General features: G+C 48.3%; 1 protein-coding gene and 1 long non-coding RNA gene across 5 annotated transcripts in view; both read right to left on the bottom strand.

The window, feature by feature from the left end:
• The window catches only part of ADAM12 (ADAM metallopeptidase domain 12), a 351,592-nt gene extending 344,370 nt beyond the window's left edge, over nucleotides 1-7,222 (bottom strand). For 2 of the 4 annotated variants that reach the window (XR_008424981.1, XM_053910016.1), the window contains exon 1: nucleotides 6,721-7,219. Coding sequence is in view for 3 of the 4 variants with exons in the window: in XM_053910016.1 (XP_053765991.1) it covers nucleotides 6,721-6,808 (88 nt within the window). In the remaining variant the exon portion in view is untranslated. Of the gene's footprint in view, nucleotides 1-6,720 lie in introns of all 4 variants that reach the window. The other 2 variants (XM_053910018.1, XM_053910017.1) reach the window with 2 other exon arrangements.
• A 2,250-nt stretch (nucleotides 7,223-9,472) lies between these two features.
• On the bottom strand, nucleotides 9,473-22,308 carry LOC109252279 (uncharacterized). Its single transcript, XR_002073927.2, has 6 exons — nucleotides 22,195-22,308; nucleotides 19,984-21,723; nucleotides 15,106-15,258; nucleotides 13,457-13,589; nucleotides 11,498-11,671; nucleotides 9,473-10,080 (listed from the first exon to the last, which is right to left on the bottom strand). It is a non-coding gene; the product is annotated as an uncharacterized LOC109252279 (long non-coding RNA).
• Nucleotides 22,309-25,997: the final 3,689 nt, after the last annotated feature.

Consider the following 25,997-nt stretch of genomic DNA (forward strand, 5'->3'; position numbering starts at 1 on the left):
TTCAGTTTAGAAATTTTACTTAGTAGGTCACACTTCTGGAATGCATCTATCCCATCAACCTGAGTACAGTTGCACTTTAAGATATAACACAGACTCTAAATTCTAATGCAGGATAGGCTCTCGCGAACACTACCAAAAAATCCAGGATTTAGAATCAAAAACAAAAAGGCAGAACCAGGTTCTCAGAGACTATTCAGATTCATGTGAACACAGAGTTCATGAGAAATGCTTAAATCCTATTCTGGCTTTAATTACAAACATAGCAAAACAGAAAACAAGGAATCTATTGGTCAAACTACAAGCCAGTGCTCACCGTACCCTGCTGAGCAACCTCAGTAGTTCTAAGAATGGATCCTCCGAACGGATGGGGGAAGCCAAAGCTTCCAGGAGCAGGTGAATGGATGGAAGGTCCAGGGTTGGTCCAATGAGACTGCCCAATTTTTTAAGTAGTTGTCTAGAGCCTGAGCTCTTAACGTAGCCTTGGGAGGACATAAAAGCTGAAAAGATGAAAGATATCAATATGACGCTGAATTATTCAGGTTCTCCATTCCATCATCTGTCAGCTGGAGGCCAGGCATACTGGACGTTAAATAAAGCACAAGGATGCAGAGTGAAAAATGAGCTGGAGGAAGTATGAAGATTGATATGGCAGCCTGTTGGAGAGCATGACGTTCGATCCAGTTCAAATAAAGTTGATTCGAACTGCGTTACCATTCTGCTTAAAACTAAGCTAAACTGCAATCTCATTGCTATAGATGTTATTATTATTCCAAAGACAGAGTACATAGATTACCAAACGTTTGCCAGGGCTAGAGGAAGACCTCGTCTCCATCATGACACAGCCTAGAGACCGCCCTTGCACCCGCAACTTCGGAAGCCACGGTCTCCTTCTCTGCTGAGTGAGGGTAGCAGCAGGAACAACTGAGAGATTCTCACACGAGAAGGGTATGAGATGGGACATGCAAAGATCTTAGAACTGCTCCCGGCACCAAAGCCCTCAATAAATGCCTTTTTAGGCAACTACGTGCTGGTATAAAAACTTTGGTTTAATAAAATACTAAACAAACACAGAAAGACATAGCTGCTAAAAATGCACAGTAACGATTTCTTGAAACGTTCGGTCCAGATTATATCAACTGCACTTTCTCAATCCCAGGGAGCTGATAATTGAAGAATTGTACATACTACAGAGTTGTCTAATACAGCTCCCAGTGGGGACACGGCTAAAGGGCTACAGGGCTGGCCATGTGGTACGGAAGAAACATCTGAAAATGTTTCTCATACCTGTCTTTGTAAATCATAGACGCTGCAGGAACAGTTCAGCTTAAAAAGGCTTCTGGAATGCAAAACAAAAAATTTGTTTGGCAGTTGTAATGAGTTCATTACAGCATCATCTACACCCGGAAGAAATATGTTTAGCATCTTTACATGATGCAGTTGCATTGCTTGAAAAAAAAAAAAAATCTTCAGTTTCCACAGCTGTAACATCTACCTAATTAGGTATATACTGACTTCAAGCATTTGTAGACTTTAAAAAGAAAGTTTTAAAACATTTAAAAATGGATGTAATTTTTGTTTCCACAAGGAAGGAACAGAAAGAGCCAAATGACAGTTAAGAGAAAGAAAGCATGTCTATATGTAGGGTGCGGTAACAGAAGCCATGGGTGGACTTCTGGATGTACATAGCAGACCCACAGGTGTTTATCTGCACTCTCTCCAAAACCCCACAATAAGGAATAATAACACCAGTAATTTAAAGAAAACAATGCATTGGAGACAACAGGTAAGAGAGCAACAAAGCTTTGGAAGATGGAAGAGGATAGATGAGTGGTTCCCTACCTGTCAGAGAAGAGAAAGTGGGAAGCCTGCTGCTTAAAGAGGAGGGAAGCCGCTGAGAAGGTGAGATAGATGAGAAAAACCTGTACGTGCTTGGGAACAGGAGTCATGGGCACCTCTAACAGCCAATATAGGCTGGGCTGAAATACTGTCCAAGGAAAGAGCCCCAGATCCCTTGAGAAGCTGCCATGGGGAAGGGATGGTCCCTTCCTCTCTGATAGATGAGGAGATGTATCTTCTGGAGAGACCGAAGCAGGGAAGTTCTGTGCTCAATGACCCCAGGCATAGCTGAGGGAGGGAGGGGAAGCAAGGTGTCAAACTGAAAACAAAAGAGTTAAAAAAAAAAAAAAAAAGCAAATCACACTTAAACACCTTAACCCTATCCCCCTTGCTCAGTTCACAGACCCTCTAATCAGGCTTCAATCTCCTCAACAGGAGGGTGCGTGGTTCTCCTTCGGAGAAACGGACCAGCCTAAGAAAGAAGCATAGTCAGGGATGTATGAAGGTCTCTGCAATAAAGTTGTGCTTTGGAAGCATGCAGAACTGTCAATCAGCCTCTTAGTGTCTCATTATGAAATGGAAACAACCAAAACTCAGACATTTGAAGAAAGTCAGAGACTATAACAAATGGGGGTGGGGAAGAATCTCAGAGCTAATGAGGAGAATGAAGTGAGCAAAAGAATGCTCAAAAAATAAAAATTAATACACTCCAAGAGTTTGCCGAAATCTTACATATTTTACAAAATAAAAAGGGACAGAGCACGAAATAACTTGAATAGCGAGGTAAAGAAACTCTCCCAGAAAGCAGGACACAAATGCAGAGATGAAAAATAAATAACAAAATTACAGAATGTTTTTGGGAGGTTGGGAGAGCCAGCTGATAGCAGTTTCATTAAAAGCACGACAAAAACCAGTGATGAAGAAAATAATTGAAGAACACAAGGAAGTCGACTAGAATTTTATAGCTTGAGTGTTCAAACTGAAAGGGTATACAGAGTCCCCAGCACAATTGCTGATAAGAACTTAGTTAAAGCAAGTCACCATGAAATGTAATAATACTAGGGATAAAAACGATGGTAATAGGTTCCAGGGAAAAAAAAGCCTACATTTAAAGGATCGACAGAGTGCCATCAAGTTCTCAAGCAGCAATGGGCATACAGACAATTAAGATCTGTCTTGTAAAATACCGAGGAAAGAGGATTTTCATCTTGGAATTTTATACCTAAACCAACTAGCAGTCAAGGGTGGAATATACATACATCTTTGTACACAAGGTACGGCAGGCACACATTTCAACCTTCTTTCTTATTCACATGTTTGCGATACCAGTGTGTACAGATAAAAATACGTACTTACCTATTTTCCCAGGCAGTTAGCCATGGCCCTGTGTCCTACATCGACAAAGAGAAAATCTGCTACGAAGGCGTCTGAAAGTATCCTTATTTTCCTGATAAAAGAGACTTGGCTGGCTCTGCTTTTTCCCTCTTCTGCCCTATCACTGCCTAGAATTCAGATACAATGCTAAGAGGTAAAGCAGCTATCATGAGACCATGAAGCAGGAAAGGCAAAAATCAACATGTAAGGATGCCAGTGACAAACAACAGTAAAAGCTTGGGTCCCTGGTAGTCTCACAGACCCACTGTGCCAGCTACTACACTGCTTGCTTCAAAAGTGTGTATCATATAAAGAAAAAAAAAAAACTAAAGAAAAAAAATTCTGTAGTCAGGTTTTCCGTTATTTCATGCCGAAAACATTCCTAACGAGTTATCAAATGGTTTTGCCTCCCACACACCCTTCCTCAGAAAGTTACTGGAAGGTGTGCTCCACAAAAATAAGGAATAGATTAAGAAAGACAAAGTTATGGTGCTCATTAAACAGGTGATCCAACAGAGGAAGGGTGCAGAAGAAAATGAAAGTATCTTAGTACTACGGGTAGTCTTGAGACACCAGCCGCACTGTATGCTTAAAAGTAACCAGTTCATATTGGAACAAAAGAATAAAGGCTCCAGGAGAGAGAACATCAAATAAAAATAAAGAATGGATAGAGCACCTGTACCATCTTGTTGCAAGAAATTTAATAGTTCTTCCAGAAAGTTTGGGAGGTAGAGATTGGTACACCAGAAATAAAGCAAAAGAACAGGTTTGGTTGTTTTTTTGTTTTTTGTTTTTTTTTTCTCAAAAAAGCAATTATTAACTCTAGGAAAAACAAAAAGTTGCAAGAGGTATGAAATGCAGTCATAGGACACCGCGTGGCTCAACTGTGAACAGTATTTGCAAAACCTTCAGAGTGCAAACACCGAATTTTGTTTTTTAAAAAAAATTACGGCAACACTATACTGGAACGTTGGAAAGAAGGGATGCCAGTGTGGCTGGAGTAGAATGAGTAAGGGGGGAATGGGGGTATGGTAAGAAAGGATATCACAGAGGAAAACAGGGGTTAGGTTATCCAGAGGTTCGAATTTTCTTTGCTAAGAGCTGTAGAAAGCCACTGGAGAGTTTTAAACAGGAAACCAGCATGATCCAACTCATGATTGAAAATGATGACTTTGGCTGTAGCACTGGGAAGAATACACTGTGCAGGGGCAGGAAGGAGAGCCAGCAGGCCCGTCAGGAGGCTACTCTAGCAGGGATAAGAGGCTCCTGCAGAAGACAGAGAAGAAGAAAAGGAGGGCTGGGTTCCGGAAGGCACACCTAGGAAGCGAGGGCAGAGGGTAGATGGAAATATATGTTGGAGGTTGGTGGATTTTAGGGAGACAGGGATGGCTTCCTATGTGTTAGTGTGAGACATCTGGAAAAGGCAGAAGGTGTTATCACTGAGTCTGGAAGAGTGGGGGACGAATGGATTCAGGAGTAGGGGGCCTGGGGTCTAGGGTTCTGTGTTGGACGTGTTGGGGGCTAAGATGCCACTAAAGAGCACCCAACAGGCAACTCTTCTGGGGCATGGGGTCCACACACAGGGAGACAACCCCCAGGATATACTGTGCCTTCAACAAGCAGTAATTTCTCCTTTTCTCTTGCCAACGCAAATGAATGTTTTATTACATGCTTGGATTTTTAAGCAACCTCAGTGCTATGATTTGGGGCACGGATTGATTTAAGAATTGATACTGAGAATCCAAAGATAAACAAGCAGTGAACCCTGGGATATCACAACATATAACCCATTCAAAATGTTTAGGTCTAACTGGTTTTCTATCTGAGTCATCTCTATCCCAAGGAAAAATCCCGTATTTCTCTCTAACAAGGAGGCCGTCACAAAATAATAAAAGTCCCCCATTTCGCGAAATAATTTCCCATTATTATTTGATTTAGTAAACATTGTCTTCTAAAAAAATGTAATATTATCCACGCTCAGTGGATTTCTGTCTACGCGTATAGAGCATATGCAAGTTAAAGACCACCTCGGGCACACTTTGAGATTCTGTAGGAGTTTTAAAAAGTTCTTTCCCAATAAACATTCAAAGGGACCAATTTGTACAAAAGTCTTTCGAAAACGCTTTCGACTACCATGATTTTGATCTGCAGGTCATAGAGCCCCTTAAACAGTCGGCAGAATTCTGCCTTGGCTTCCACACTGCTTTGTGCAAGCCTTCGATTTAATCATTACTTCCCAGATTGGTCTTCATTACTGTGTGGATTTTAACGAGAGCTGGGTTTTAGCCACATTATAGTAGACGTGGAGGGGGTGGAGGATAGCAGTGGCAACTGCAAAATAAAACGTACCATAAAGTGGTAACGGCTCATGATTGAGGCCAGTTGGTGAAAAATAAATGCCTGTTACAGTAGAGAACCATAGACACTGAGAGTTGGAGGCCAAGGCAAGTCTTTCATTGGTAGGCCGACAGCGCCTCTAGCGGCAGAAAGACCGCGGTGGCGGCGTCCAGGGGAAGCTTCCGAATTTGTAACAAGGCACCTGCTGGGTGAGCCCTCATTAGGCAAAAACAAAGGACTCACAGGTGCCCGGCGTTAAGGGGATGCGACTCGAGGACACGCAGGCCTATGAAACAGCCATAATGCCTACGTCTCGGTTTAACTTCGAAGTGAGTTGTCACTTTACACAGGTTGATTGAAGGATTATTTACAGCCCAGAAAGTCACGGAGTGGCGGGAGGAGGAAACATTCTGCTAAAGTTTGGCCGCCGCCGCCAACTAAGGGAGCGATCCGGAATAAAAAAGAAGGAAAGGAAACTACAGAAGTAGGTGAAGAGGCAATTAAAAAAAAAAAAAAAAAGAACGCTGTGGCACGCAGCACACCTGCGGAGAAGGGAATGGCTCACCTGTGTGGTTACTGCGCACCCCCCAAGTTTAGGGGGGGCAGGGCTGGAAAGGAACAACCCCCCCAAGTTTAGGGGGGGCAGGGCTGGAAAGGAAACTTCACGGAGGGTTGACCCAGAACCTGGGGAGGGTGGGGAGTGGATTCGGTAAAGGGAGAGGGTCCGTAAGAGGACGCGACGCATGCACATCATCCCCAGCGACACGTGTAACTGTCAAGACCCACACCTTGGCAAATGACACCCGAAAGGGGAGGGAGGGGAGCGGGGAGCGGCCCCGAGGCTGTGCCGTCCGGGCTACGCGCTGGCGTCTTCCGGGCCCCGAGCCAAGTGCTCCCTCTCCCCCCGCCCCAACCTCCCGGGAATTGGCACCTCGGGCGGCGCGGGGGGGTGGGGTCCCCTCCGCGCCGGGAGCCGGAGCCCCGGGGCTCTGCACAAGCGCCCCCGCGCGCCGCCCGGCCGCCAGGCGTCCCCCCCCCCCCCCCCCCCCGAACCCCGGTGCCGCGCGAGGTACCCTCCGGGGGCGGGGGCGATCCCCAGCCCGCGGAGGGGAGCGGAGGGCGGGAGAGGAGGGCCGGGGCCCGGCAGGGGGCCGCCCGGGCTCGGCGACTTACCTCGGGCCGCGGGGGGCGCCAGCAGAGCCCCGGCCAGGGCGAGCAGGAGGGCGCGGGCGGGGGGCGCGGGCGGCGGGCGCGCTGCCATGGTCGCCGGCCTTCGGTGCAGCAGCTCTCGGGGCCCGGCGGCGAGCGCTGCACCATCCCACGCGGGCGCCGAGCGGGGACCCGGGCGGCGCGACCCGAGGGACTTCCTGCCGCCGGGAGTCAGCGCCGGAGCCCTCGCGCAGCGCCCGCGCCGCCGAGGAGCCGGTCTAGGCTTTCATTTTTTTTTTTTTTTTTTCCTGAAAGTTTTGCCCCCCCCACCCTCGGTGTGTGCGTGTGTGCGCGCGCGCGCGCTGCGCTGGCACGAGCCAGCCTTGACCGTTGCAGTGAGTGAGCAAACTGTCCGAGTTGGCCCGGGGACGAGGAAGGTCGTTAGGGAGAGGAGGCCGGCCTGTGAAATGGACCCGCGGCCAACAGTCACCGTTCTCATTACCTCGGAACAAATTATCGTCTCCCCCGCACCCCCGCCCGCCGGCGGCGTCCCGCGGGTCCTAGAGACCGCTCAGCGCCCCCCCCCCCCCCACCATCCCACGCCGGGGTCCCGCCCAGAGCCCGCGCTCGCCCACCCCCGGGGGCGGCTCGGGGCCCGGCGCCTCGCGGGCCGCGCGCCCCGGCGGCACAGACGTGGCTCGGTGGCGGCGCGGGCGCCCGGAGCGCACACGTCCCCGCCCCGGGATGATGTGGCCGCGGGGCCCCGGGCGCCCGGCTGCCAAGAGCACACGCGGCTGCACGGTCCAGCTTTCCAGTCTGAGGCTGGAAATGATGACTCCGCCGCTCGCTTCCCGGCTCGCCGGGAACCCGCGGACCGCCGGTAGCAGGTCTGAAAGGCTGTCTGTCCCGCGCCCGGACGGGCGTCCCCCGGGCCTGTCCCCTAGGCCCCCACGCGGACACCTCGTGCCTGGGAAAATCATCTCGGACTCGCGGGCGCGCCACGTCTGGGCAAACATTATTACGCTTTGGGTGTATCGCTTTAGGTTTTACGTTGATAGAGGTTGGCTCCCGTGTCTTTTCCTACGGCATGGACCCAGAAAAGGGTGCACTGTGTCGTCTCCCAAACTTTCCTGGGCGCGAGAAGCCTCTGGGTTTGTCTCTTAGAAATGCAGGTTCCCCGGCACCCTTCCACGCCTTTGGCAGGAGACTCTCTGGGCCGCAGGAGAGCGCCTGGGGCCCGCGTGCCAAACACCGGTAAAGTCAAGGGACGGCCTTACCTTGGGTCCTGGTTCTTGGCGGCCTCACCCCTTCCACCAGACAGACGCACAGAGCCTTGATGTCCCTTTTGGTGACCCGGCGGGTTGCCCTCTCAGAGAGGGTGGGGATCCACCTGTAGTGAGCTACACTCGCTGAAGGAGCCGGGTGTAGCAACGATGGTTGCCACCCTAGGAGAATTCTGTCCTGTGACTCCCCACCAATGCCTGACAGTGTCCCCGTCCCAAGAGGCCTGTGGCTCATGTTGGAGGAAACTCCCTTGACCCTCTTTTGCTACGGGGAAAAGGGAGTCTCGCAGTGTTCTCCAGAACCAGGTCAACCCTCTCAACAAAGTACAGGCCTTTTTTAAAAAAACTAAAAGGGAGCGGCAAGGGCCCCTTCTCTGCCCCCCGGGAATGGCTCGTGGCTCCACCTGGAAACAAGGCCCCTGTGGAAGCCCCAGTTTAAATCCAGCTCTGTTTACTGCTTATCCCTCCGCAGAACCTCTCTGTTCATTCATTCGCTCAAAAAGCAATTGGCAATGCCGTGTTAGGGACCTGGGAAGCCAAACTAGTGAGAAATGCCTTTTGCCTTCAAAGACTTTTCTGACTGGTAGGACAAACGGATAACTCGGGACTACTGAACAGTGTTGATTGGTTACTTAACCTATTTTAATCATCACTGGGTTGTTTGTGAACTACGACGTTATTTACAGATGCACTTAATGTGATCACAGTATTGTGCTAAAGTAATGTGGCCATTCAATTTAAAGTCCCGAATCTATGGAGGAGGAAACTGTCGTGTATAAAGGTTAAGTGACTTCCGCATGGTCACAGGGCAAGAGGTGGGTCAGAGCCCGCACCAGATCTGTTTGCGAATGCAGCCTGTGGCTTTAACTCTGACTCCTAAGCTTTGGGTTCAGCATCTGTTAAGTGAGAGTAAAGCACAAATCTCCCAGGTGGTAGTGAGCACTAAATACGCTAGGAACAGTGCTTCCCTAACCCATGGGATTCCTGGTGTTTGTTAAGATTTCAAATCCCCTGGTATTTGCACTGGACATTGTTATTTGGAAGGTCTGGGAAGTTTTCTCAAGTACTCAAGTGGTTCTGAGTTCCCAGAACTTTCAGAAAACGCTGTGTAAGAGAATTAAAAATTGAGTCCTTTGAAGTCAGTGGGACAGCCTAGTTTTAGGATGAGTCTAGCTGCTGGCCTCTCGAATCTTTCGGACTGGGCAAATTTTTTATTCATAACGGACCTCATCTGTGCTCTGCACTGGGCTAGGGGCTTTTTTCTCTTCTCATGATTCATTTCTTTTTTGTTCTTTTATATTCAGCTGTTACTCTTAACTGTAGAAATCCTGTGTGTGTGTGTGTGTGTGTGTGTGTGTGTGTGTGTGTGTGTGTGTGTGTTTTAACCTGGAAGTTGCAAAACTCTTTCCAAAGGGCTAAATGTACCCCCAAGACTGTCCTTGCTTTGTTTTTGACTGAATGAAAGAAAACAGCCAATGCAGGGGTCGGGGAGGGGGAAGAAAGACAGGAAGGAAAATCCTAGCCACAGCCCTGGTTTCTTAACCATTTAATTTCCCATGTCTGTGAAGCAAGGAGTCTGGACTGACACTGTATCCATAAAGACTCCGTGCCCATCCATAACAGCCAGCTAGGCAGACAGAATCTTACGTCCGGCAGATGGTTGGCCTTTGGATGGGAACTCTGCCTCCTCGTTCACAGGAAATGGAAACCGACGTGGCATCCAGTATTGGATTGTTAGGTCAGGGTACGGGGTCAGAGGCCAGGATCTGCTCATTAAAATTTCAGATAGATGGTTTCTTGTCCCTTCCTTTCCAGAAGAACTGACCTTTGCAATACCGTTTCCTGTGTGCTATTTTTGTTTAACAGCCTGGGCATTCATGAACAGGGCACTTATTCCTTACCCAAGCTCACATTTAGTTCAGACCGCTCTGAGTAAAGCCGATGAGAGATGGAGGCAGATTTTCCTAAGCCAGGATTTTACAGGTCGCCACTCTGACTTCTGTGAAGGGTCAGCCTCCTCGCAGCTCGACCTATTGATGGAGCTTCAGACACAGGCTTACAGAGCAGCTTTTATCTATCCAAGCACAGCTCCCCAGGCTTGCTGCAAAAGCAAACAAACACAGTCACCCCACGATTAAGATTCTTGGAAACCTTTTTAATTCCATCTCGTGGCGGGGGCTTGAAACTCATGACTCTCTGTCTGCGATAACGTGGAGTCTGTTTTCTTTTCATAGGTCTTGCTTCCAGAACCCACGCCCCACCTCAAGAGGCTGCTCCAGTTCTCACTCAAGAGCACTGAACAAAGAATGCTTTGGTGGAGGGCGGGGGGGGGGGGGGGAATCAGGGACTCGAGAGGGCTCCGGGTCAGAGGGGACATGGAAGGTCATTTGGACCAGCTCCCTCCACCCCCATCTACGCTCATCTGCAATGCCCAACCGACCATCCACGACTTCCTTGTATACCTACTGTGACGGCGAACTCATTCCTCATTACTCAAGAGAGACCATTTTAAGTACCCCAAGTGACTGACAATATCCAGGAGGGACAGAGAGCCACCCCACGGCCAGAATGCCAGCTGCTGAGACGTCCCCCTCCACCCCCACCGCTGCCCCTTCCCAGTGTCACTGGGCCAGGGTGAATAAAAAGACAGCACTCAAGAAAAGGTAAACAGAGAATCTCAAAAATAAACACAAACTCACGAGAATGACCAAATATTTGAAGGTCCTCCTTCATTCAAGAAATAAAGCTTAATCCCCTTCCCTTTTCGTGTGCGCTGGGCTTGGAGATTCGTTCTAATGAATAAAATATGGCCCAAGTGCCCGTGCAGGAGCTCTGAGACTATAGCATGAAAGGCTGGAGTGACTCAGGTCGCTCACTCCGAAGAAAACCAGCTGTCACGAGGACTTTCCAGCAGTCCAACGGGGAAGAACTGAGATAGGAAAGGGAGGTCTCCTGTCATCAGCCACGTGAATGAGCCTTCATGGAAGCCATCTTCCAGCCCAGTCAAATTTTTCAATGATGGCAGGCCCAGGGCAGTATGTGAGGGACCCCACGGCCCAGCCACCCTCAGCCACAGACACTGCACGAGATAATGGACGTTTATTGTTTTGAGCCACTTATTGGGGGGGGGGGGGCGTGGGGGAGGGTGATTTGCCGAGCAGTAATAGTTAATTGGCGTTTAACAAAGCAAACATTCCATTTCTACTAGAAAGGATTTCACTATGAAGGGCACCTCCCTTGTTTGAGCTTTGAGTACAAGTTACAGACAGATGGCCCTAGGCCTCAGCTAAATAGCAGCATGACTGTCGAAGTACCTTCCATTTACTGTCACAGGCGACCCAGTTTGTGAACAAAGTGTACCGTCATCCCATCTGTAGATTGACACGCCTTTTATGTGGCGAGAGGGTGCAGGAGGGGGAGGCGAGCGCACAAGCTTTGTTCTACAGCTTGACTCAGTTCCTTCTATGAAGGACGGTTGAACGTGTGATTGAAGCCACAGCGACGGACGGTATACCCACCAGGACAGCCATGACCAGCAAAGCACGCCATCCAGGGGTGTGGAGTTTCACCAGCTTCTCGGAGTATTTGCGAATCAGATGGCAGTGATCTGATCTAAACAGCCACTTTCCGGAAGTTGTGATACATTTTTTACCAGCTGCCTAAGAACCTGCAGGCGTTTGCTGTCGACGTGTCTTGAACACATCAAAGAGAAAATGAGATGAAAAGGTCATGCTTGCTCTTGGATGGAGGGACCCATCAGGAGAAGCACAAAAGGCTCCCACCCGTCAAGGCGGGCCACTCCCTCCTCAGGTTTCTGCTCTGGAAAGATGCATGGGTTCCCAGAAGCCAGGCGAGCCGGGATTGGTGGGGCCTCTGGAGACAAGCCAGGCCCTCCATAATCAGTCTGGCCTAGTCCCCAGTAGGCTTCCTCCCAGGGAGGGGCCGGCCCTATTTTACAATAACCCCAGGGAAGGCCATTCCAAGACGTGCATATGTTTCTGAAACTCCTCCTTTACCTAATCTCTCTTGTGGCAAATTAGGCCGTTTGCCTCTTAGTCTGTGCTCTTGAAATTGGAAAATAACTGGGCACCGGCCCCCCTCTATGTATTGGAATACAGTCCCCCTTTCGTCTTTACTGTTTTAGGCAAATCAACCCCAATTTCTTTAACTCGCCCCATGGGTCCTATCCTTGCTCTCTTTAATCATGTTTTTTGCTCTGCTTTGGAGCCTCTCCAGTTTCCTGATTTCTCTTAAACTGTGGAGGCAAAATGTGGCCACGGAGCTCCAAGACGGGTCTGCACGAGGCCGCGGGGAGCGGAGGCTGGTTTATTGTGTCGGCTTTACCGGTGGTGGGGTCTCTCCTCTTCGGAGCCGGACTATTTTCTACTTTGGGGGTGAGGAACTATTCCGGGCAGCACCGGGGAGGCCGGCTGCTCTGATGTGGGTGACGCCGGCCCTCCATCGCATCCACGGCATCCCTTGATTGTGGCAATGCAGCCCTCCTTTTCACTGTATCTACTTCAGCCGGCCCCCTGGATCTCAGTTTTCTATGCTTCTTTAATGGGCCTCCTTCTATGCGGGCCTTTCTCCCATTAACTACTCCTCACGGGACTCATGCAGAAAAGCCCATTCAGAGTTCCAGGGCCTGGGGTCCATTGTTCTTCCTCCCACACTGAGCTCTGGCCTAGGATCTGATGGAGCTTTAATTTTGTAGCAGTTACCCAGCACTTGACATTTGTCATTACCGCCGCCGTGTCCTGGTCCAGGAGCAGCCAGCCCCACTGCCCCAAGCCTGCCAACTTAGGTCCGTATCAGTGAGAAAGTGCGCCCCGGCCTCCCTGTATGAACACTGCCAGGGTTCCTTTCCCTGAGTAGGAATATCGCCTAATATTCTTAGGCAATATTCCTGAGGGGGTATTCAGCTGTCTTTGTCCTAGGCTGAGCTGAAGAATAAAAAGTAGTTAAGCAAACATCCCCAGAGCTCCTTCTGTGTCCTGTGCTGGAGGCGAGGGACACAGACAACAGCCCCCACTCTCCTGCTCCCCCAACTGTGTGACAGAATGGCTCTGAGCCTACCTAACATAGTCGTAATGGACAGCCTCTGTCCTGCATCTGTCTGCTCTGCCCCCTGGCCCCCAGGATCTCATCGACCCCAGAGTCCTATTCATTACCCTTCTTTTGAAGGAGGAGAGGGAGGCTCTGAGGAGTGACTTGGTCAGATTTAAAAGCAGTGCAGCTGGGATAGGAGGCCGGGTGTGTCAGACTCCAAGGATACTCCATCTCATTTCCTCTCTGCTGAACCCTTTCTTTCTTCCTCTCTCCCTCAACCACACCCTTCCAATTAGTCATAAAGTCCCATCCACTCAGCCCCAGGAATCGCTCCTGAGTCCGTCACCAACCCCCCCTCCAGCCCCAGGGCCAGATAACCATGGCGCCTCCCCTGGATGACCCCAGGGCCAGGTAACCATGGCGCTTACCTCTGATGAGGCTCACAGTGCTTCCCCTGGATGACCCCAGGGCCGGGTAACCATAGTGCCTCCCCTGGATGACAGTCTCAGGCCCCTCGAGCTTGATTTGCTCTCATTCCAGCTTCTGCTATTGCAAAAGCACCTTTAAAATGAAAATCAGACAAAACTTCGCTGAATCCTCATGGCCTTTAGTAACATCAAATCTCCTTCGCGGGATACTCAAGGCCATTTGGGATTTGAGAACCGCCAGAGTTCCCAACCTCATCTCTCTCCTCCCCCCACCCGCTCCCCGGCCCCATCCTTTAGCCACGTGGGACCACTGGACGTTTTCAAAGTGTTTAACACTTCATGGCTGTCCATGCTTCTCTTAATGTCTGAATGCCCTTCTCCTCCTTTCTGATCCACCCTTCCAAGCCCAGAGTGGCGCCATTTCCTCCGCATTGTTTTTTTCTACTACTCCAAGCAAAACGGAGACTTAACTCTCTTTCTGTGTCTCCACTGCTGACATCAGGCTTACCACTTTGTACCATAATTATTGTTATGCGAACCTGCCTGCCTTACTGGATGGGGAGCCCCTCAGAGGTAGGGCCCCTTGACCTGTTGCTATTATATCTGATATGCCCATGCCTCGCCCAGGGCCTGGCAAAAAAAAAAAAAAAAAAAAAAAAAGAAGGCCCAGCAATTTCTGGTTCAGTGGATAAATGAACCAATGTGTGACTGTGTTCCCACTTGGGTCTTTAAGACTTTTGCTCTCCATACAGCCTGCCAGGCCAGGCTCAAGGATAGTGACTCCATGTAAGCATATTTATTGCTGAGGTCCAAGAAGATAAGTAGGCAATATTTCATTTCTTTCCCAAGCCATTCCCCCAATAACCTCTGTAATTAGTCCAGTTAAGGCCCATTACCATTGCAAATCAAGTTAGGACTGATTTCCATAGTGCTAGCAGTCTGTATCAGGACATGTTTTATTTTCTCAAATCTTCCACTTTTAACTCAGTCTGTTACTTCTGGTGCTGTTTTTAAACGTAAGAGAAAATCAAACCGTTTTAAAACCCCAAACAACCTCAAACTGTTTTGTGCTAGTAATCAGACAATGGATAAAGATTGTGGTTATGTAGAGCTATTGCCAACAATGGAAAAAATAAATAACAGCATGAGTCAGAATAATTCGAAACCAGAAATGTGTGTTGGTAATAACTCAGAAAGTCACATGGAAGGGCCTTGGTCACAAAATCAAAGTTGACGTGTTTGTTTTTTGTTTTTCTTAATTATAATCCATTAGAGAGCCCCTTGTACCTGGTAGAGTGCCAAGAAACCTTACAACATCTAGTATTGGGAAATCAAACCCCGGCACCTTCAGGAAAATGCTGTCTGTCTTGGGGGCAGGATGCAGACAGTCTTGTGTGCCATATGGAAAAATGACCCACAGTGATGAGGAAGCAATGTATCATTGAAGAGGGGACCATTAAAGTCAGGGAAAAGCCATTGCCGCAGCCTAATCCTTCTAGGCACATTTCCAGCAGCACAGGGGGAACGGCAGCCTCACTCTGGGTGGGGGTGATGTGGAACCGGATCCCATGACCAACTGCACTGCATGGGAATACCAGAAGCATTACCAATAGTGTGGTTTTGCTACTCAAAGCCAGCTGCTTATCCACCTTCATGGAGGCAAGAAAGTACCCCGCTTCATCATCCCCCGAAAGAATGTTGTCCCCCGTCCTGTGTTAGGCATCCTAATGACATCAGGCTTCAATCTGCCGGCTTGGTCCCCATGACCCGCGACCACGATCTCCATCCTAGAGGTGGCCATCCTGGAGAAAGAAAGCAATGGGACAACAGAGTGTCAGTGTCACCCTCCCACCCCCTAAAGGGCGGTCCTTCAGGCCTTAAGAGAAACAGGCATCAAGGGTCTAAACGTGCACCCTCTCTAGAGCTGAACCCCACCCCCTTCTTCTGCTTCGATTTACAGCAACTGACCTATTTCACTGCTCCTTTACCGACCTACTTTGGAGTTCTATTTTGGAGAGTGACACAAAAGTCTCATGCATCCCTGCAGAAGAAGAAACGGGCGCACGGGCACACACGTGCACACAGCCCAGAAATCAAGGCCGGAGCGGTCTTCCACACAGGAGCCTCTGCTTCCTGTCACAAAAACGCTTGCCAGCACTTTAAAAAGGGACAACGGTGCTTTCAGAAGTGAAAATACATACATGGTCATTTATTAGATGCTTACGTTCTGGGAAAATACCTTCGGGGCCGTGTCAGTGCGTGTTGGTGGAAAGCCTCCTGGCCCGAACAGAAGCCAGCAACGGATACCTGAGTCATGGCAGATCTGGATGCGAATGCCCTCCCCAAACGCGCCCTGCTGAGTGTCACTTGAATCGGAGGCTGTATATCTGAGCTGTCACCCCGCCGTAACTGGTGGACTAAAATTACGTATCTGTTCTACGAGGGAGAATTATAGTCTGGGTAGCAGATGACCAACATGTGGTTCCCCAAGTGCTAGTTGTGGGTCCGCTGACAACCATCTATGGTAAGAGCCATTACCATTTGCTGAGCGCTTCTTGTGGTCCAAACACCTCACCTGTATTATATATAAACCTCTCTACTACTCTGTGAGGTATGTTTTAGTGTCCCATTTTTACAGATGAAAGACTAAGGCCCAGTGACACTAAATAAGTCATTCCAGACCTCCTAACCACCAAGCAGCAAACCCAAAGAAGGACCCACACCCAGGTCTGCCCCGTACGAACATCTGCATCTTCTTCCCCTAAACCAGATTGCTTCTTCTAAAAGCAGATTCCACCTAGATTTAGAGTTAAATCCTGTGATCATCCCGCGGCCAGTAAGCCATTTGGTTTCTGTCCCTTACCACCTATAAAAATGGGAGGGCTCTTTAACATTGATAGATTTTTAGATCAATTAAAAATGGAAAGATATTAAATGCCATGTGGTGTCCTGGATCACATTCTGGAAGAGAAAAAGGACATTAGTGGAAAAAACTAGCGAAATCCAAATAAAGGCTGGAGTTTAGTTGATAGTAATGTACCAGTGTTGGTTTCCTGGTTTTGACGAATGTACCGTGTTATTTTAGGTGTTCATAATAGGGAAAACTGTGTAAAGAGTACGTGAGAACACTCTGTACTGTCTTTGCAGCTTTTCTGTAAGTCTGAAATGATTCCAAAATTTAAACGTTGACTTTTGTAAAAAGGGACATCTAAATAAATAAAAGGAAAAGAAGGGAGAAAATAGTAGTTCTCTTCCTGTGGTTTCTGACTGTCGAGATTTGAACCAAGTATTTATTGTAGGCTGGACAGACGTGTGGACTGACACTTTCAGCTACCCATCAGTACTCTCGGATTAACACAGTTATTTAAATAAATTCATTTAAAAGTGCCACCAAATGCATTGTAGTTTCTTTGTCCTTGTAGATTTTCTTAACAAGTTCCTAAGGTGGAACCGTTTAATGTAAAGATTTTTAACATTACAAAGTGATCTCAAAGGCTAAGTGGAACAAAATGTGCATAGCATGTTACCATTTATCCAGGAAGATGTGATATGAAAATATGAGTATGTGTAAAATGTTATGCTATTATTATATTGTTTTGTAAACAAAAGGATAAACCATAAAATTGTTTAAAACTATTCCACATAAGGGGAGAAAGGATCATGACAGAGAAGGAGTAGGTTAGACTTCTCCAAATATACTTTGGTTTGTACATCTGATTTTGAAATCGTGAAAATACTTACACAGTTATAGAACAAATTAAAATATTAAAAAAATCAGTCCTCAAAAGTCGAAAGCAAAGTGAAACAAACTTAGCTATATACTGATTTGTGGCATGACCACAAAGACAGAAACTAATCCACATGACTTCAAACATGAACTTGACTGCACACCCTTCGTTAGACACAGACTAAGAACAAAAGAATGTGCGAAAAGGAAAAACAAAGGGTTTTTACTGATCATGTCATGGACTATAGGGTTAGGGTTGTTATTCTGAGATTTCCAATTGATGGGATCAAGTGAAATGCCCCTTAAATTCTAATTCAAAGTATTCTTAGAAACTCATTATACATTGTGTTTTAAAAAACATATCTTCCAGGGGTGCCTGGGTGGCTCAGTCCGTTAAGCGTCTGACTTCAGCTCAGGTCGAGATCTTACAGTCTCTGAGTTCAAGCCCCTCGGGCTCTGTGCTGATAGCTCAGAGCCCGGAGCCTGTTTTGGATTCTGTGTCTCCCCGTCTCTCTACCCCTCCCCTGCTTGCTCTCTCTCTCTCTCGCTCAAAGATAAAGATTTAAAAATTTTTTTTAAACATACCTTCCAGCTTTATGCACTGAAAAGGTCTGGAAACAATGACCATCCAATCACTAAAGAACGTGTCCAGTGCCTAGACTATGGTCTCCAAGGGCCACGTGCATTAAATGCCACCAGGGCTCCTTGGAGAAATGGTGGACTCCAGACCTGGGAGAAGGATTATAGGAGGTGAACCTGGAAAATCTTGTCCTATCATAAAAGGAAGCTATCAAACACCACTGGAGTCAAGCCAAAAGGAACCAGGAGCTAACCTGACCAGGCCCCCATTAGTCAAAGATAAAATAATTTGAACATCAAAAATAAAAACTTAGTGGAATGCCTGGGTGGCTCAGATGGTTAAGTGACTCTTGGTTTTGGCTCAGGTTATGATCTCACAGCCACGGGATCGAGCCCCGTGTCGGGTTCTGGGCTATGTGTGGAGCCTGCTTAAGGTCCTCTCTCTCCCTCTCTCTCTGTCCCTCTCCTCAACGTGTGCATGTGCGTGAGTGTGTGCTCCTGTAATCTCTCAAAATAAATACATAAACTTTAAAAATAATAATAATTGGGGCACCTGGGTGGCTCAGTTGGTTAAGCAGCCGAGTCTTGATTTTGACTCAGGTCATGATCTCACAGTTGGTGAGTTCAAGCCCCACTTCGGGACCTTCACTGTCAGCACGGAGCCTCCTTGGGATTCTCTCTCCCCCTCTCTTTCTGCCTCTCTACCTCTCTCTCTCTCAAATAAATAAATGTCAAAAAAATTAAAAATAAAAATAATAATAACTTAGTAAACTGAACATAAAAAACACATTTGTGTTCATGAATTCATTAGAATAGATAAAAACAAACAAAAACCACCTCTCTGTTTGCTCAGGACGCTAGGGAACCAACTCACTATTTTGAAAATGGGTTAATGAAGACAAAGATTATCCTGACTGCTGTATGAACTCTCCCTTTGAGTGTTGAAATAGTTGATGAAGGGAAGTTTGTGTCTAGAGAAGTAGACAAGGTAATCAATGAAAAGGGGACAATACAATTAGAGCATCACTGGTTTTGCAACCCCCAATGAAATAGCAAATCTAGGAACGATCATGGCTGCTAACGTTTCCGAGATGACCAGACATTGTGCCTCCTGATGAAAGGATACAGTACTTTGTCTGAATCCAGCGTGGATTTTAAAAAATATAATGAGCAGAATGGCGCCTGGTGGCTCAGTCGGTTAAGGTTAAGTCGGTTAAGGTCCGACTTTGGCTCTCATGGTTCATGGATTCAAGCCCTGCATTGGGCTCTGTGCTGATGGCTCAGAGCCTGGAGCCTGCTTCGGGTTCTGTGTCTCCCTCTCTCTCTGCCCCTTCTCCACTCACGTTCTGTCTCTCTCTGTCTCTCAAAAATAAATAAACATTAAAAAGTTTTTAAAAAATATAATGAGCAGAGAAAAATACTCAAAGACACCCTGGGGATGCAGCTAGCTAAGTCTGGACAGTGGGCAACCAGGGCAGTGTCATCCAGCAAGGGTTCCCAGGCTGGCAATCGGCATCACTGGGGAGCTTGTGAGAATGCAAATTCTCAGGCCCTACCCCAGAACTACTTAATCAGGAATCTCTGAGGCTGGGCCCAGAGATCTGTATTTTAACAAGCTCTCCACGTTTGTTAATTCTTTTGCATGCTAAAGTGTGAGAAGCACTGATATCCAGTGGAAGCAATCTGATTACTTCAATAAATGAACTGCAAAAAAACCAAAAAAACAAAAAACAAAAAAAAAAAAAAACAAGAAGGAAACTTCTGGATTTGTAAAGATTTTTTAAAAAATCAGCAATATGCAGTATGTGAACTTTGTTTGGCTCCTGATTTGTAAACACCGACTTGATATTTGATATTAAGAAGTTATTGTTCATTTTTGAAGGTACGATAGCGGTCTTGTGGTTACATTTCAAAGAGTCCTTTCTTTAAGCAAAAATGTACTCATATGTTGTGCATGAAATGATGTCAATGTTTTGAGATTTGTTTGTAAGTGATTCTGGGGTGGGAGGAGGGGAAACAGGCAGCGATAGGCCAGAAACAATATTAGCCATGTCTTCGGAACTACTGAGGCTGGGGGTTGGAGGCATGGGAGCTCCCTATACGACTCTCTCTCTCCCTTTTTCAATATTTTTCAAGCTTTCTATAATAAGATGGTTTTTCAAAAAAGGACTGGCTCAGGAAAATAATATAGCAAATATAACAAAATGTTACCAATTGTTACCTGGATTGATGGATGTATTAGGGTGGTTATTACATTTTTTTCTGTACTTTTCGACGTGCTTGAAAATGCTCATAAGTCAATAAAAAAACTTCCCTGGAAAAAAATATGAAGTAGGTGCTCATGCTTAAAAAGCAGGCATCACTGTAGAAAATTCACATCACCGTGCTGTGTGCGAGACGAGCTCCACGCGGTCTCTGCCCAGTTCCGGGCCCTTCCTGCTCCTCTGCCTTCTGGAACCAGAGCATCTGAGAAGAAAATCTCTGCCCCAGCCGATCTGCTCCTAATTCCAACAAACGTGAGGGTCCTTTATGCGTCCTGGGACGTTAAGTGATAACGTTCTGTTCCGTGTATTTGTTAGCTCGTTTGGTAGCTTCGTCTTTATTGCTGCATACGATTCCATCGTAGGGATATACCTCAAATTATTTAATGGAAACTTGCGTTGTGTCCAGTTTTTAAGTGTTGTGAGTAGACCGTCAACGAGCATTCTCGTGAGTGCCACACGCCGGGCATGTGCACACACCTACCTGGGGTGTCCACCCAGGAGTGGGGTTCCTGCCTCGTGGGAACATCGTGACCCTATATTTACCTTTAGCAGGTACCTGGCAACGCAGTGCCGAGGTCGTGGCCACCGCGCCTCCCGCCAGCAACGCATGGAAGTCCCAGCTGCTTCCTCTTCGCGGTGACACCACTGCCACCGTATTTTGCCATTCTGTTATCACCCTGGTTTAGAAGCCCCCCTCAAAAGCGTCCCGTGTTCTTCTGCAGAACTGGCGCCCCTCCTCTGGCTCCTCCCTCTGTTGCAGCTCCTAACGTCTCCGCGGAAGCATCTGGTTCCTGAGTGTCACCTGTCATTAGAGTCCAGACCCCTCAAGCGCAGGGCACCGTCTTATTCCTCTCGGCATCCCGGGGGGGTGTCGGCCGGGCACACAGTCCCGGCTCAGTTGTTTGATTCAGTGAGGAAATGAGTGGATTCGTCGGCCAATCCGTCAACGTTCTTAAAAACCTAAAAGCCTCTTTACCTGGCAGGACTTGGTACGCCTTTCATATAAACAACTAAACTCTTGGGGCCACGTGAACCTGTTTTCCATAGCTATAACACACAGGAAAATTTGGCCTGAAATTCAGAGGAGTCTCAGGGATAGGTCGTGTCTTCCCTCTCCAAGGCCTCCCGTGCACCAGGACTGGAGGCACGGAGAAACAGGGCTCACCGGCCAGAAAGGTGCTGCCTTGCTTGGCCCCAAGCTTCGATAGCGTGGATCCCCCCGGCCACCATCCTGCCACGAACACAGAAAACAGCATCCGCACGCTCACGTCTTCAGTCCTTGCACCGACCAGCGATCTGCTCTTCGTGGAGGTTTAACGACGCACCAACGCTATCCCGCGCTGACCCCGGCTCTGAGTCCAGGAATTCTCGGAAGCGACCTCATGGTCCAGACGCGCACGCCAGGAGGAGAATGATCGCGGAGACGCCATGTGGGTCATGTCCGACAGACACGTGCACGTAACGGTTGCCATCGGGCGGAGGGGGGTGGAAAATCCACTGCCGGGGGAATACCCCGTGTAGATCGTTGTAACCACCAGCCACAAAATGACAGAGCCCTTCTCCAGGCCACTATCTGGCTTTCGTTGAACTTCTGCAAAACGATTACACCAGTGGGCTGACCCCTGCCACTTGGGTTGTGAGCGTTTCTGTACGTAGAGGGTGCTGCAGAATGGGAAAAACATCACGGAGACCGAGTGCTGACAAAAGCAGAGCCAGGAGAAAGGGTGCGGAGGTCAGAACGTGTGACCTGCATCCCCTCAAGTCACACCAGCCGGGGGGGGGGAGGGGGGAGGCTGCATCGTCGCATTTATCTGCGTTTCCACTGCATTTGCAATACCGACTCTTGTGCCCCTGAAGGCACAAGACTCAGCCCTTTACTTCCAGGTGGCTCCTAAGACTGTGCGTGTGTGATCCGAGCAAATGCCCTTGGCCTCCACTGGCCCCCTCCCCTCCCTGGTGTGGTCCCCAGCCCCATCTTCCTGCAGCTGCGCACAAGAAAACACCAGAAGGGCCAGATGCCCTGTGCCGGCCCCAGCAGCATGCGCTGCGACAGGTGACCCCAGTCAGGCCACCTCGTTTGCAAATATCCCCTGGGGATTGTAGTGTCAGTTCAGGCTGGAAAAAAAAAAAAAAAAAAGGTATGGCGGTGGGAGTCTCCCCATACTTACCTGCCCTGTTCCCCCAAGGAAAGCAGGCCCTGCATGGCTGGCCCTCGTTTCTCCGGCTTGCTGGGGTAGCTTACTTCTGCCGGGCAGACTCCTGGGCTTTGTGCTACAGGAGGAGAGAATGGGCAGAGGAGAACTGGAGAAAGGCCAGCAAGAGAGGTGACGGCTTCACCTGAAGCCTGTGACAGGGACACAGGGGAACATCTATGTAAGAAAGCTGGGGAGTGGGCGGAGCTAAGGGGTTGGGAGGGTGCAGCAAAGGTGCCTGATTTGGGAGGCAGAGGACAGCTGAATTGGGGGAAGCAAAACTGGGGACTCCACATAACGGGGTGAAAGTTCCTGTTATGATTTAGAGCCCCCAGAAGGACTGGACTTCCTACGGATTCGTTTGTGGCTTTGAAACCATACTCCTTGAGACTGACGCCAGCTGTGGCCTGAGTAGGGCACATCCACAAGGCACGTCTCTTCCTAGGACTCAGATGTGAACAAATCTAACCACGGGGCGGCCTGCGTACTCAGCCTGGCCCGTCCTCTCAGATCTAAGCCAAGGCTTCCTAGGAGACCTGCAGGCTGAAGGACCCTGTCCCCCCGCCAAGGATGATTCTGGGCAGGAGGGCTGCCCCCACCCCCGTCTGCCCACCCAGGTCAGTGTCCCCTCAGTGAGTAAGGCTGGGGGTTAGGCCAGAACAGACATAAACATCCAAGAAGGGTTTCATCCAGCCGCTTTTCTCGCCCACCTGGGCTGGGCCCTGCAGCCCTGGAAAGAGCCCTTTCCCAGGAAGGCCAGGGTCACAAGAACTGTTCTCGGTCCTTAGTGACAAATTTGGCCAAAGCTCAAGCCCTAGTCAATTATTCAGATAAATTCGAACAACATCACATGGGCAGTTAGGTTTAGTTGGTTTTTTTTTAATGTTTATTTATTTTTGAGAGAGACAGACAGACAGAGTGTGAGTTCGGGAGGGGCAGAGAGAGAGGGAGACACAGAATCCGAAGCAGGCTCCAGGCTCTGAGCTGTCAGCACACAGCCCTATGCGGGGCTCGAAGCCATAAACCGCGGGATCATGACCTGAGCTGAAGTTGGACACTCAACCAACTGAGCCACCCAGGCGCCCCAGGATTAGTTCATTTTAACCCAATTAGGCTGAATATTTATGCTGCTTGGATTCATAGGTACACACACCGATGAAGGAACGTGAATACGTGACTGATGGGAGGGAGACTGTGGTGTTTGAAAGGTGTTTCCAAGTCCACAAATGTCTTATTCAATAGCCAATGACACAAAATGATGCTAGCTAGTAGTGATGGGGGGAAAAGCAATTCTTAAATTACATATCACATAAATTCTGTGTTTCTATTATTGTCCTATTTCCCTCTTTTTCTTTCTCTCTCTGGAGCCATGTAACTAACTGAATATGAAAACTGAGAGAAAATACACCAAAATATTCACACTGGTTACCTGGGGTTGATGGAATTGTGGGTGACTTTTGCTGCCCTATTAGAATTTTTTGCTATTTCAATTTTTTCTTAAATTCTATTCAGTTAGCCTTTGCTATATACCAAACTACTCCAAAATGTAGCTGTTTTAAAACAAGGAACAAGAGGGGCGCCTGGGTGGCTCAGTCGGTTGAGCGTCCGACTTCGGCTCAGGTCATGATCTCGCGGTCTGTGAGTTCGAGCCCCGCGTCAGGCTCTGTGCTGACCGCTCAGGGCCCAGAGCCTGCTTTAGATTCTGTGTCCCGCTGTCTCTCCGCCCCACCCCTGCTTGTGCTCTCTCTCTTTCAAAAATGAATAAACAATAAAAACATATTTAAAAGTAAATAAATAAAACAAGGAACAAGAAATGTTATTCCTCATGATTCTGCGGGCCGGTGGGCTGGTCATTGGGTGCGGGCCAGCTTGGTGTGTTTCTGTAGTCACCCATCAAAGAGGCTGGGTCGGGGTGGCCTCGCGTGACCAAATTCGAACGTCTGGTGATCGACAGGTTGGTTGTTTTCAGGGCTTGAGGTGGGTCGGGCAACTCTACATGGAGTCACTGCTCATTTTCCATGGGCCAGCCAGGGCTCGTCGTGTGATGGTCTCAGGGGTCCAAAGAGCAGGAGGAAAGGCCAAGTCCTACTGCCAACACTCTTTCCAAGCTTCCTGCCTGAGTCACGCTTGCTCCTGTCCATTGGCCAAGGTAAGTGACACGCCCACCTAGGATGGCAGGGTGAAAGAGACCCTGCCCCAGGCAGCAAAGGCCAGGCACACGGCGGGGGGAGGGAAGCCATGGCTGTGTGGCAAGACATGCATGACCTTTGAAATCAGGAAGAAAGAAGCTCATTCTTACAGAAAGGATAGAAGAAATTTTTATCAAGAGATTTGGAATTTTGGTTGAGAGTTCAAGAAGCCAGGGCTTTCTAAGGAAATGAGATGCTCACAGAAGTAGTGAGTCATTTGTAGGCAAGGTCAATTACCATTTACTTTCAAAAGACATGGCGGACACTCCTTCACCTCGTTTAAAAGGATTCCTTTTTCAAGGACTTCTTCGTCATCAGTTAAAAAGAAATGTTTTTGGGGGGCGCCTGTGCGCCTCAGTCGGTTGACTCTTGATTTCGGCTTGGGGCATGATCTTGTGGTTCGTGAGTTTGAGCCCTCGGGCTCTGTGCTGACAGCAGAGAGCCTGCTTGGGGTTCTCTCTCCCTCTCTCTCTGCCCCTTCCCCACTCACTCTCTCTCTCTCAAAATAAATATACACTTAAAAATTAATTAATTAATTAATTAATTAATTAAAAAAATGTTTGTGGGAGGCAGGATTTTGGTCCCCCGTGTTTATGCCTGTGAATAAGTTAAGTCACAAAAGGAGAGAAGTAAGCTTGCAGAACAAAGTAAGGTTGCTAATTAGCTGACCATGAAATAATGAGGTTATCCTGACTATCTGGGTGGGAAAAAGAGTCTGAGAGATGCGAGGGGAGAAGAGGCAGGGGGGATTTGAGGTTTCACGGAGCTCCGATTCACCGTTGCTGGATCTGAAGACAGAGGAGTGGCCATGGGTCAAGGAGAGTGAGTGAGCTCGAGAGCGGTCAGCTGTCAGCTGACAGCCAGCAGGGACGCGGGGACCCCAAGGGAGCCCGCACGCAAGAAACTGACTTCTGCCAACAGATTGGATGAGCTTGGAAGTGGGTTCATCCCCAGAGCCCCCAGAAAGGAACCCAACCTCGCGGACGCCTTCTTTTTCTCCTGGTGGGACCCGTACCAGACTTCCGACTTACGGAACCGCCAAATAATAAATTTGTGTTGCTTTCAGTTTGTGGTAATTTGTCGTAACGGCAGTTGAAAACCAGAGCAAGGTTCAGGACAAAAATTTTAGAAACTATCTAAAAAAGCACAAAGAAAAAAAAAAAGCAAGACCCCCCCCACCTATACTATTGTTACAGTGATCACGTTTGACTTGAGAGATATTTTTATCCATTTAGCTCTCTTAACCCAGTTTGAGAGCATACTGGACGTACATCTTATAATTGATTTTTTTTGTTTTTATTTAACAGATATCAATAGTATCGTGTGTCAGTAAGTTGCTTTTTCCATCCCTGAAGACAGAACTGTCATCAGATACTAGAAGCAACCATGTGGAGGTCACACAGGATGTGGGAACTTAGCAGTGGCGGCCAGGAGCTGCTTTCTGGAAGAGAGGGGGGTCTTGGAGAGTGAGTAGGAGTTTGGTAGGTGAAGACATTTAGGGTGACTTTCCCAGTAGGAGGAATAGTGCGGACAAAGATTTGGAGGAATGAGCCCAGAGCACGTTGCCTGCAGCTTGCCCTTCTGGTCTAG

The sequence above is a fragment of the Panthera pardus genome, unplaced genomic scaffold (genome assembly GCF_024362965.1).
Source record: "Panthera pardus isolate Hobbes unplaced genomic scaffold, ASM2436296v1 HiC_scaffold_22, whole genome shotgun sequence".
Lineage (NCBI taxonomy): Eukaryota > Metazoa > Chordata > Mammalia > Carnivora > Felidae > Panthera > Panthera pardus.